This window comes from Embiotoca jacksoni, unplaced genomic scaffold (assembly GCF_022577435.1).
Source record: "Embiotoca jacksoni isolate LCO1_2020_lvr unplaced genomic scaffold, fEmbJac1.0.p SCAF_10, whole genome shotgun sequence".
Taxonomy (NCBI): Eukaryota; Metazoa; Chordata; class Actinopteri; family Embiotocidae; genus Embiotoca; species Embiotoca jacksoni.
The window spans coordinates 19,827,540-19,840,313 of NW_027185230.1; the positions used below are offsets into that span (position 1 = coordinate 19,827,540).

General features: G+C 42.2%; 1 protein-coding gene across 3 annotated transcripts in view; it reads left to right on the plus strand.

The window, feature by feature from the left end:
* The first annotated feature begins 1,568 nt into the window (after positions 1 to 1,568).
* unc5cb (unc-5 netrin receptor Cb) overlaps positions 1,569 to 12,774 on the plus strand; it is a 110,048-nt gene continuing 98,842 nt past the window's right edge. For all 3 annotated transcript variants that reach the window (XM_069172512.1, XM_069172519.1, XM_069172521.1), the window contains exon 1: positions 1,569 to 2,157. In XM_069172512.1, coding sequence (XP_069028613.1) covers positions 2,040 to 2,157 — 118 coding nt within the window. In that variant the 5' untranslated portion in view covers positions 1,569 to 2,039. The remainder of the gene's footprint in view (positions 2,158 to 12,774) is intronic.

A 12,774-nucleotide genomic window follows, 5' to 3' on the forward strand; every position in this document is an offset into this window, starting at 1 on the left:
TCTGTAGGCTTTATGGAGATGAAAGACAGATCTGAGGGGAAACTTACGGAGACAGAAGGAACAGAACTGAGACTAATGCAGATTACAATGAGGTGTGCTATTTCAGCACGTGGACACATCATGGATTCATCACTAAACAGTGACCTGCTGATATTTAAGCAGCACAACTGCTGGTAGGCTATTTCAGGAACATGGATTTTACCAATGACTTGCTCAAACCATCAGTAACAGGATAAAAAAAGTAAGGCAGACTAACTTACCAAGGACAAAAGGTAAATGAAGACACAGTTTGACATTAATGTTAGATGGCCAATCCACAAAATACACTAAACCACACATGACAACAGACCACGTGTGCAAGCAATGTATGGCCTCTATTTCTATACTAATAGAAACAAGCAGACAGCTGGTCTGCAGAACAAGCAGCAATAAACAGAAAGATAGCCAGAATATACATCATCTATATCAATAGAAACACTGAATATCAAACACACTTACCGGTGATATTTTAATCCAGCAGCTGTCTGTTAGAATCCAACCCTGCAGGAATAAAATCCATTGTCCATCCATCCATTACCCGCTTTATCCTGAACAGGGGCTGGGGGGGGGGGGGGGGGCTGAGGGGACTGGAGCCTCTCTCAGCTCACTTTGGGGAGAAGGCAGGGTTCACCCTGGACAGGTCCATTGTCAATTAAATGTCCAATATTCAGAAAGACTTGATCTTAGCACCTTTCTCCTCTTCTTTCTCCTTGTAAACCTTTTAGCCACCTTATTCTTTTAGATGACACCATTTCCCAGAATGGATCGTAAGGTGAGGTTTAAATTCATGCATGTTGACCACAGCTACCTGCAGGGAGCAAACCACGTGCTCCTGCAAACATTTCCCCTTGCTTGGCCTGTCGTGAGTTGGCAGCAGAACACTTCCAGACATGTCAGGTTTGGCTGAGAAAAGGCTTGAAAGTGCAACATGACCACAGGATTGTTCCTCGGCTCTGCAGACGACACAAACGGCCTCGGGTCATTTGTTTTCCGCGACAATCAAGACACAAACAAACTTTATTTAAATGAATCAACTAAACAACAGCGCTGCGTGTTCAGTCGGGAAACAGGCTCCTGTTCAACGGGAGGAACGAGCAGGATGCGCGGACATGATGTGTAAAGATGCAGAGCAGTAATGGGATATTTTATATCGTCATGTTTGTACTTTCACCTACTTTAAGGATCTTCATACGTCCTCCAGCACCATTCTTCTTCTTTTTTTGTACATGTGTTATTGGCAGCCTACATCTTTCATATTCTCCATAAATGTCGGATCTACGGACCAATTTTCTGTTTATTTGTTGTCACACATTGCAGGCTACTTTGAAGGCATCATTGACGTCAATGATTGTTAATCCAAGACTTCATTTGTAAACCAACTAATAAACAGCATCCATTCCTTGGTGCTGTCCGGGCCAGGTTTTGATACAGCGCCGCCACTTGCCGGAGCACTTGGATTGGCTGAAGGAGAAAGGTAGCCCGCAGAGACGCTCCTTCCTCCGCTCAGTCCCGTCAGTGGAGGCGAGGCGAGGCGAGGCGCGGCGCACGCACACAGCACACAGCAAACACACACCGCACGCACACACACACACACACACACACACAGCAAACACACACTCGCCTGCACGCGTGAAAGGGTTCGACACAGAGGGACTCTGCTGGAGGACTTTGGTTTTGTGTGGGAGCATGAATTTGCCATCAAGACATCGATCCACACCTCAAGACAAACCAAGTGATCCTTTAAAGGGAAAAGCAAGCGGAGACAGGTTTTAAATGCAACATCCTCCCTGACGGAGGGCGATGCACCCACCTCTCATTCCGTAAACTGTCACATGTTTGCAAAAACACTGCGCTGGATATTTTTCTGCAAAGCCCCTTTTGTGCGCTCGGGGCTGTGAAGGCTGATCTTCGGACCGCAGCGCACCACAACGAGGGACGACTGCGTGTTTGAGAAGAAGCTCAGAGACGCGGACTCGCCTCGCGCAGTTGGACTCCTCATCATGGGGAATGGTGCACGAACTGACAGACAGGGAAGAAGACTGCCGAGATTCTCTCCCGAGATGCCGACCGTTTCCTGGCTTTTGCTTTGGCTCCTGCTGGATGTCGGAGTGGCTCAAGGTAAACTTTGAAGTCCATTTCTGACCTGTGAACTTGCTTTACTCTTGGCAAAAGTTTTCTGAACTCGTGCAGCCTGCGCTTCAACAAGGATGTAGTGGACAAGGGAAACCTGAATCCGAGTTAGTCACTCAAAACAGGAACACTGGCGTTGGCCTCCCTTTGGGCTCCCAGTTATTAAAGATTAAGGAATAAATTCAGTCTGTAGACCTAATTAAAGCACAGGCCGACTATAAAAAGTAACGTGGGTTAAAATATGAAGACATGAAAAATCATAAAGGTTTTAAGGATTCTCGGGGCAAAAATTTGGAAATTGGAACGATGAGGAGGGATTGAAAATTCCTGCTTTAATTTTTCTAAACTAAAATTGTCATTTGGAAACTGAAACATTCACATCTGTTTCTCTAAGAAATAGATAAATGCGTCCAGGACCTCTGAGATGATATCTAAATGAAAACAGACCCAAATTGTGGCTACTAGTTTACATCTCCCCAAATTCTTAAAGACTGTAGTGTTCAAAAGAGTTTACAAATTTAAAAATGGCATTGCACATCATAAAATATGTTTTAAAAAAAAAAAATCAAATTATTTTCTTCTAAATCATGGCAAGATATTGGAGGTAAATTGTAGACTTGCTGTATTAATACAAACTAAATGTAATTTAAATTAAATTATTTCCCAGTTCAGACTGCTGTTAATTAGATGAAGAAAACGGAATCTTTATTCAGTCAAAATCATTTAACCTTTGTCTATCTTGATTTGACTTGAATAGTTTATTAATGAGATGTCCACTATTTAGAAACTAGCACATCATCTGTTCATTAAGGATTTTAAAGTCCACTAAAGCTAATAGGAGTAATTGATTAAATAGTCTTGACTTTTGCTCAGAAGGCAGTTATTTACAAGGATGGGATAATCACTGTTTCTTCAATTTTGAGAACAGAAGTTCGGGTGGTAATTTCCATTTTAAACAGCAAACCTCGTTTTAATTTCTCAGTGTACTTAACCTCAGTCAGTGAGCATGTTTTAAACTTCAGAGAGCTGTCTGCTGAACGATGTTTCCTGTGAACCGTAGTAGCTGCCAGTTATAGAAAACAATTAGATAATGCCACAAAACCTGAAGCCATTTACTTAATCTGCTGTCTCCTGAGTGAGATTGTCTGTCAGACAGACGGAGCTGATCTGGGAGGGTTGAGTGTTCAGTATGTGTTTGTGCATGTGCAGCTCTACGGTTACGGGAGGTGGTCTGTCTTCTCTTGAATGAACTATAGCTGAATAAAACAATGAGATGGGAGGAATGAGCATATTTTGGGAAGCAAGGCACACCCTCCACTTCCAGTAATGTCATGAGCTGTAGATCCTTATGTATACATGTTTTTCTTTCCTTCAGTGGCCAAGCAAGAGTAACACAAGCTTAAATTGCAGGTCTGTAATATTCCACCCAAGAATGAGCAACCTTATCTTGCTGCTCCAGACCTTCATCGCACTCCTACATAGTTAATGAGCAAAAAGAGGGCGAGGAAGACTGAAAACCAGCACAGGTCCAGTTTCTGAAGGGCAGGGTGAGATGACATAATACTCATCTCAAACCCCCCCCGAGAGCTCTGTGTCATTGACTGAATGGGAATACGAACAAAGTTCCTCTCTGTCCATTAAAAAGTCGATACAGCAGGAGAACATTGTTTGAGCCTAATTAATGGGTCTTGCTATTTTAGGGCACTGATGAGCTCTACACATTTCCAAATCGCTGGAGAGTCACTTCTTCAGTGTAAAACTACTGGTGATTAGAGTGGCTCACGTAACCACGCGCTCTGGAACACCATCTCGATCCTGCATTTTGTTTTTGGAGTTATTCCAACATCATTTCTTTTTTTTTTTTTTTTATATACTCAGATACACTTCATCTGTCTGTTACAGTTTATTTTTACTTTTCAACTTCGAGAGGACTTTCTCATCCCATGTAGAAACGAGTGAGTGCCGGGAAATGAGAGAGCTCATTAACCTGCTGAACTCTTGACAAAGGAGACAGGCTGAGACAGATATAAGCGAGGAGCTGCCAGAAAGGTAGCTGAGAGCTGTGTGACAGAAGCTTGATTGGAAACCTTTGGTGCAAGAACAGATGTACTCCTGGTGTTTCCACGGCTGCAGCGGCAGAGCGGGAAGGTAGCTGCTCGTGTCTCTGTGCGTGTTTTTGGAAGTCGATGGAGGATGTCCAATCGTTATGGCAACATATGCAATGCTTCCCTCTAAAATAGTATCTACACATTTTTATAGGTCTAATGGGTGCTGAAATATTTGGATTCTCTGTTCATAACACAGACTGACTATTGTCTCGGATAAAGCTACAGATTCTCTAAAGATTTCAAATATCAGATTTCTGCTTTAGGAAACATAGCTGAAAAAAAAGGAAGGTTTATTTAAAGAGGTTTTCTCAGAGATCCTCTTCAGTCACAGGAGAATCATTGTTCAACATGCATGATGAGTGGAAGAAATTCCCCTTTAGAGCTGTTTTCTTTCCCAATTTCTTTTAATTTTCATGGCGGACCTTAACGTTGAGGTTCGTGTAGTGTAGCTGTGTTGGTCAGTGGGTACATGGGTGCTGGCCTTCCTGGGATTAGTTCAGTTTTTCCACAGTGCTTCTCTGATGTCTCTCTTCCTCTCTAACTCTCATCCTGATCCTGTCTCTGCTGCCTCCACCCTCTGATGATGTGTCCTCTGAGGATTGTTTATGGAGGGAAAAGTTAGAGGATATTTGATATATATGGATTCTAAAATATCATGACTCATTGCGCAGTGAGACTTTTTCCATAAACGACACTTTTCAGACAGTTTTCCAACTGATCTGCTCAAAGAATGCAGGTAAATGTGAATGTTATTTTTATCATTATTATCCTAACAAGCTTCCCTCGGGCCTGGCAACTGGCTCCATGAGGCTGCTAACATTACAACCACTGCGGTCATTATATAAACAGGGCCTGCATGCACAATGAGCGCATTGTGCGTAAGGAGCGGTACTTATAAATTACCTCCTATGATAGCCTTTTGCCAGCGCACGTCAGCTGGGAATATGACACATTTAAAGTCGAGCAATTTTATGTAATCGAAGGATTTTATGAAAGTGAAGGAAATGAAGATTGAGTTGTGATACACGTGAAGGAAGAGGGCAAAGACAAATACACACTCACACACTCCAGCTGTTTACCATACACTTCCACCAATAGTCAACTGTCCAAAATATGTAAATATATCATGTATCTATTTATCTGCACGTATGTATTGTGTAACATGACTTATTTGTATGCATCTATACTTTAACAGAGCAAATTCTTATGACCCGTTTCATCTCCCAGAACCGAAGCGCCACTGTTCACATTTTTTTACTCCTCGCACGACTTTACACAACTTTTACTTGCACTTTCGTATTGGAAGCCAAACTGCATTTTGTTGTGCGAGTACCTGCACTTGTGCGACGACAATGAATTTGAATCCTGTGTAAAAAGTTTGTATGCCTGAGCGGTCAGCGTTGCATGCTGGTTGGTAGCTGAGCCCACAGACGGAGCGCGGAGGCGAGTGATAATTACTGTGAAAAGTGGCTGCTGAGTTTGTTTCCTGGCTCCACTTGATGTCATATACTATTGTTATGACAGCAAAAAATATACACAGATGCTATTTTGGGTCTGGGAACAATTCTGCACTCGTGTGGTGGAAGAGGGCACGTTGTGCTATTGATGCAAACACTGAGCCTCCGTTGTAAACAGGCCTGCAGCGAGCGTTGTTCGAAATGCTTCGGCTGAATTCCCTTTAAGTTCCATCGACACGACAAATCTTTTGTCCCACCAACTAAAAAGCCTGTGAAAATATTCATATTTTTATTTTTTATTTGACGTGATATTTTTAATCATATCACTTAGTCAAATTGATCTCTTCTCATTTTACTGTTTCAGTCTTCACCACAGTGTCAAGATATACATTTATTAGAGAAATACTGAATCCTTGTATTATATTTAAATCTAATTTAATCGATTATGTCAAATCTAACGATCGTCTAATCGGTCCTCAAAAGTCCTGACCTGTCCGTAGGGACTTGTTTGTGTTGGTTTTCCCAAGTATTTATATTGTTTATTCATTACATTTATGCTCTCTGACCACGCTGCTGGGAGGATGACTCTTCCTGTAAAGTAAACCTAAACCACTTTAATAAAGTTTTTCTTCCTAATGACGCTTCTTTCAAACATTTCCTTGCCAGTTTTTTTTTGTGTCGCTCTCATACTGCGTGCCATTTAATCTATCTGAAACTGGAGATTTGTACTGCAAGTAAACTTAACTGTTTGGGAGTATAATAATGATTTCAGATTTCCTTTGTGCTAAAATCGTGTTCCTTCTGGAGAGGCAGACAAAATGAAAGAGGAGGATTGAGATGGAGCGGATCACTGGGACGTAAGCGAGGGACAGAAAGATTAGAGGTGAGGAGTAGCGAGGAGAGGGACCTGGAGGCAGAAATGGCGCGAGAGAAAAAGAAAGAAAGAAAAGGGTGAAAACGAGATATGGAGCGAGGACAGGGACGGATATGGGAGGAGAGGAGAGTCATTAATCACCCTGTGTGACACTCTCAACTACAGGGGAGCTTCACAGTGCAACATTCACTTCTATTAGCAGTCCATTAGCAGAGCTCTGCACAAGTAGCAGCACTTGACAGGTAGGCCTGTGCCAGAATGGCTGACCTGTGTCTGCATATTGCACCACCCAGATTGTGTGTGTGTGTGTTTGGTATGTTTTTGTGAGGCAAGGGTAAGTCAAAGTGCACCACAGGGCAGAAATTACCCTGACATATTGTGGCTAGTGTAGCTTTTTAGGCTATGGACCGCAAATGAAAATAATTGTATAAAAGGTCCCACTTTCAGTTACGCTGCTCGATGAGATTGGAGATAATGATTGCAGAGATGTTGATGGTGATGACCTGATTTCCTACCTGTGATATCCCCTTTGCCAGGAAAGGGCTCTTCAAAGTGGAGATGGCTGGTGCATTAGAGCTACAGTCATTTCTCATTCAAAGGCTTGTTGGCCTCTTGCAAGCCAAGAGACCTGTGATTACAGGATCCTAGCCAAGGGGGAAGGGGGAGTGGACCACTGTCCCTGCTCTTGATCTACAGTTCATTTATGATTAGAGATCAGAGCCGACAGTCAGAAAATCAGGGGTTGAGGGGGGGTACTGAGAGGAGGACGGAGCCAAAGGGGGAGAGAGAAGTGATTACCAGTTAAGTGGCCCTTCTCATGCCATTATAAGCAGCAGGGCTGACAGAGCACATCGTGAGTGAGTACAAGTACACACTCCACTCCTGCCCTTTAATTTGGCATCGTGGCCTCCCCCCTGGTGTTCAACCACTAATGTCATCTTGCATTTTTGTGTTCCCTAACAGGGAATCAGTCAAGGACATGTCCTTACAAAAGCAGGTAAATTAGGGTTTGAGGTACTAAAATATATTCGGTAGAAGGAACTTTAATCTCGAGATCTCACTGTATTTTTGTTTTACATTTCTTATTATATATTGTACACATTTATTACCCCTTCTCATCATGCTCTTATCTTCTTTTCTTAATGTTTGTTATCTATTTGTACTGTAGTCATCTGCATTTTATCATAATTTAGCTTTGTTGTTGACAAAAATGCTTTTTAACTCAGCAAAGTTAAACAAGATGCAAAATAATTTGAGATTTGAGACGCTCCTGGGATATTGGTACTTTTAAGTCTTCACGTAGACCTTGTAAAAAGCTCAATTTGCTTATGAGTGTTAAAAGGTAGACTGAATGCTGTTATTTCCCTGATGTCCTCTCAGATTTTATTCCCCGGTCCAGCATGGTGCATGAATCAACAACTCAATAGCAAGAGCAGCCTCACGTGGCACAGCAAGACGAGAGAAGTTCCAACATTAGGCCAAAAATTTAGGCCAAACATGTCCAGTATGCAGTTTGAAGGTGTAAGTTTATCTTTGCTTAGAACTGGAGTGTGGCACTTTTACATTTAAATGAGCGTCCATTGAATTCAAGCCCAAACGGGTTCACACAAAGCTGATAAAACCTTTCACCCCCTGTTAAATCTCTCTGTAATTCACAACATATATAGAATTCCTAAATCTGGTTTCTGGTAAAACGCCAGCACGGATGAACGCAGACTCTATGGACAGAGCAACCCGAGCTGAGCCGGTTAACTTCTGCTTCAGCTCAATGCTAACTTGAATAGGGATACAAAAATTAAATCGTGACTTTTCTCGACTTTCTAAATGGTCTTGGGTAAAATGGATCACATTCCAATACTGAAATTAGTTATTTGGTGGGTGGTTTGTGTGCTCAAAACTATTTATCCGCTTATTTACAGTTGCAAACAGTAGTGACAGACGAGGCTACATGGAGTCTACTGCAGAAGCTCGTGTCAACCGTAGTTTTGTAATTACTCTCACTGGCAGAAGGGGGAGACAAAAGTTCTGCATGGGAAGATGCAGCACTGGTTAAAGTTGGTTAAATACACCTCTAAATGCCTCCAAAAATAGAGTGCTGGTCCTCCAGGAAAAGCTCTGCTAGTAGTAGCGTAACCTATCTTAGCAAAGAGTGTTCAATATGTTGAACTGGTGCTGCTGCTGTCCACAAACGTCCACAAACACGGCCACAGAGGGAAACTAAACTCTTCCTTTCTTCATAAGTCGCACAGTAAACATTCCACAAAAACAAATAATTTATTTAAACTACCACATAGTATCTGACTAACAGGCAATTGGATGAGTCAAGAACTGGAGCTCTTAAAACCGTCGTGAGGATGAATACCATCACATCATGGTGTTATTTTCAATCCTCTTTCACCGTCCCGGCACCGATGACGTTAAAGCCCGGCTGTATATTCAGGTCTGATGAGAAGGGCCATTGAACCACTGAGGCAGTAATGGGCGAGATGATATCAGTGGTGACTCACAACACCTGAGTCACACATGCAGTATGGAAACACCTGAATTTTCACGTTTCCATAGAAATCCAGCCGCTCTTCAGAATGGAAATCCAGCTGCTCTCTTCCCCGCGGTGCTGACTCTGATTGACGAAGCTAAACCCTTAATCCTGGCTTTGCCCTGTCTTGTGCTAAAAGCCAGAGACTCACTAGTGGAATGAGACTAAAGCAAATATATGAAAGCCCTCCTGAAGAATAAGAACAATATGCATCTGTAATAAGTCATTTAATAAGCTGCTTGGTATTTAGTTAAACCGTCAAGTGGAAACATCTGCACACTTTAAATATACCTGCAGACTTAAACATTTGTCTGGTTTGGTTGAGTGTGTCTCATCTCTGCATTGTGAGGCGGGCTGGTGGTTTCCAGTTGCTGCACTAATGTCTGTACGGGGAGGGTTGTGGTTTATATATGTCAGCAGAACACAGAGAGGGGGGGGGGGTATGGGACCCCTTGTCCCAGCTGAAACATGAGAACAGGAGACCCACGCTCCCCATTTCCTGCCTCTACTTTATCAGCATCCTGCTCTATGTTATTTCTGCACTCTTAAAGCATCTGATGAAAGCCTTGCCACAGATAAATGTTTGTGCCTCCTTGTTTTTTATGGGGCTCAAATGAGGTACTTTATCCGCCCGTCCCCCTCCTTCATTCTGGTTTTTTATTTTTTTTTTGCTCCATTCCTGCATCTGCTTTTGAGATGCCACAAGAGGAGTTATAGTCTCTGGTTTATATTATGGTTCCTTAAAGATGGGCTTGGGACGCCTAAAAGGACAATGCTTGCCCTTGTTCTTCAGTAGGAATATGTTTTTACAAGACATCAGGGAAAGAGGCTTGAGAAAAGGTGGAATATTCAAGTCAGCCACATTTGTGCTTACTTTGTAAGAAATTATTATTTCCTCCTACACATGAATTCTGTCAGATCTGAGGAATGATAATTTATATTCATTTAAAAAGAACCTCCTGGATCTGTCCATAACAGCACGCACACTCTCACCTCTTATCATTTACATCACAATAATATTTTCATATTTTCACTGGGCTTCTGTTTTCTTAGTGCAGTGTGTGTCTTTGTGTGCACATGTTTGTCTACATATGGTGTGTGTGTGTGTGTGTGTGTGTGTGTGTGTGTGTGTGTGTACATGCACGTGTATGTTTATTCAATAATAACAGAGTCGATGAAAGTCTGTTTCAGATAAATCTGTGTGAATACCAGACCATTCATCCCCAGGAAATCAATCTTTCTCATAATTCCCCTCATTTTTCTTCCATCTGTTATCTACAGAGCTGCCAAACAGACTTTTAAACAGAGCAGACCATTACCAGAGGGCAGAATTAAATGTGTGTCAGAATGCCAGCCTGTAAAGTTGTTGTTTTTACTGCGTTAAATGAGGTGCTAAATTAAAGCTTCACAATTGTTACTGTATGTACTGGTGTATGATTAATCCCCCCACCAACCCTCCATGTACTCCTGCTGACGAGAGCAAGGAAGAGTCAAAATATGTGTTGAGAGTCAGGGAGGTTTTAAAAGAAAAATGATGCTTGACTGGTATCTTTTTTTTTTTTTCTGTAATTACTCTACAAGTCTCAGCAAACACTGGAATTCATTATCAGCATTGTGGAATAGATTTGGTATCAGCAGTCGGGTTTGGAGAGCAGAGTTAACCGCCCAACGCTGCCATTATCACCGCTACCACCAAACACCCTCCAACCCAAACACCCTGCTGCGCGACCTCTTTTCTTCATTTTGGGCCTTGTTACTTTGGGTCCTGTAATAGTTTGCAACTTGAGATTGCTTTTGGGTGTCAGCACTTTTCCTGTGTTTGTGCAGCGTGTGTGTGTGTGTGTGTGTGTGTGTGTATATATGTATGTGTATATGTGTGTGTGTGTGTGTGTGTGTGTGTGTGTGTGTGTGTGTGTGTGTGTGTGTGTGTGTGTGTGTGTGTGTGTGTGTGTGTGTGTGCCATATCTCCATGATCAGTCCCTGGTGACTTAAGTACTGGCAGACAGTGTTTAACTGGGGCAAGCTCAATGGGTCTCATTTAAATGGGGCCCAGACAGAAGCCCCACGGTGAAAGGTTATTTTATGACTCCTAACATGTAAAGCACACTGTCGAGGCTGCTACAATTTGTGTGCTTGCCAGAGAAGGCAAACTGTACTGTATTGTTCCTCTCTGGGAATCTGTCAGGGAACCAAAAAGCACTGCTAACATTTCAAATCTGCCAAATTAGAGAGATAAAAGTGTCTGTGTTGTCTTGGATTTGTAGGCATTCTTGATTTCATGAGTGGTATGAAGATGAAGTTGATAATAACAGAAAGCAGTTGTGCAGATCTGAAAGTTCATCGCTGTAAATGTCAGGATTACATGATGTTTGAACACAAAAGGAGTGAAAGAAGTCAAGCATAGCTGCCCTCGTACCCCGACCACCATAATACATCTGTACCACAGTGCAGGCGTGTATTCACTGGTTGACACTGTGCTTTACTTTAATACATTATGAAAGTTACGCAGCACAATAAGTGCTCATCTTGAAATTGTGTAAGGGATCGACAGTAGAGTGCTTCCAGCTGTGTATTCGCCCCTTTCAAGGAGTTAAACAGTAGGCTGAAGGTGAATAATGGATGTTGTTGTGATGATTGCTCAGAAATGCAGAGAGACGGGAAAAGAGCAGCAGCTTCTCCCAAACCAGGTCAGATGTCTGAATTGGCCCTATTTTGTATACAGGGGAGCTTTCTTACTCGGAAACCGTACAGTCAACACAACTCTTGTTTGCTGTTAAACCTTCACAGGCTCTCAGTCCAAAATGTTGGTACAGTCATTTACCACTTCATGTCTGCTGCTATCAGATCTGACAGAGCTACAGATTAGGGAAAGGATTCATTTCTGTATTTACAAAATACATCATCAGAATAAATCTTTTTTTAGCCTCACTAGTGGCACGGCTGTACTGAATCTGTCCGTCTGAAGGTTGGACAGTCAGACGATTGACCGAGCTTAACTGTCTTTGTACTGGATTGCCATGAAATTTTATACTGACATTCATGGTCCCCAAAATGAATCTGAATGACTTTGGCGATTCCCTGATTTCACATGGATTTCTGTGAAATGAAGTGCAGATATGCAGGTTATGAAGAAGATGAATTATGATTACTTTGGTTGGTTTTGTGGTTGAGAGTAAAATTTTGGATGGATTTCTGTGAAAGATGGTACCAACAGTCATGTTCCCCTGAGGAGGAATTATATTAACTTTGGTGATCCCTGGACTTTTCCTTTAGCGCCACCATCAGTTCAACGTTAGAACATGCTTTGTGATGACATACTCGGAGAGCTAACTACATGCTAGCATGCTGCTTTTAGTATTTACCTAGTGTGACCTCACAGAGCTGCTAGCATAGCTGTAAACGTTTTGTCTTGTTATGACCAGTATTACTAGTACTAGGATATTAATATGGATCATAATACAGAATAAAATATATTTTTATAAGGCGCTTTTAGAAGTTATGTTGAGTACACTTTATGCTTCTATTAAATTGTGCCTGTTGAGAGATGAGAGGGAATGTTGTGGTTTATGGTCATCATCTCAACCTCGACCACAGGAGTGCCCTCCTGCTGTCAGGAGTTTACCAACCAAC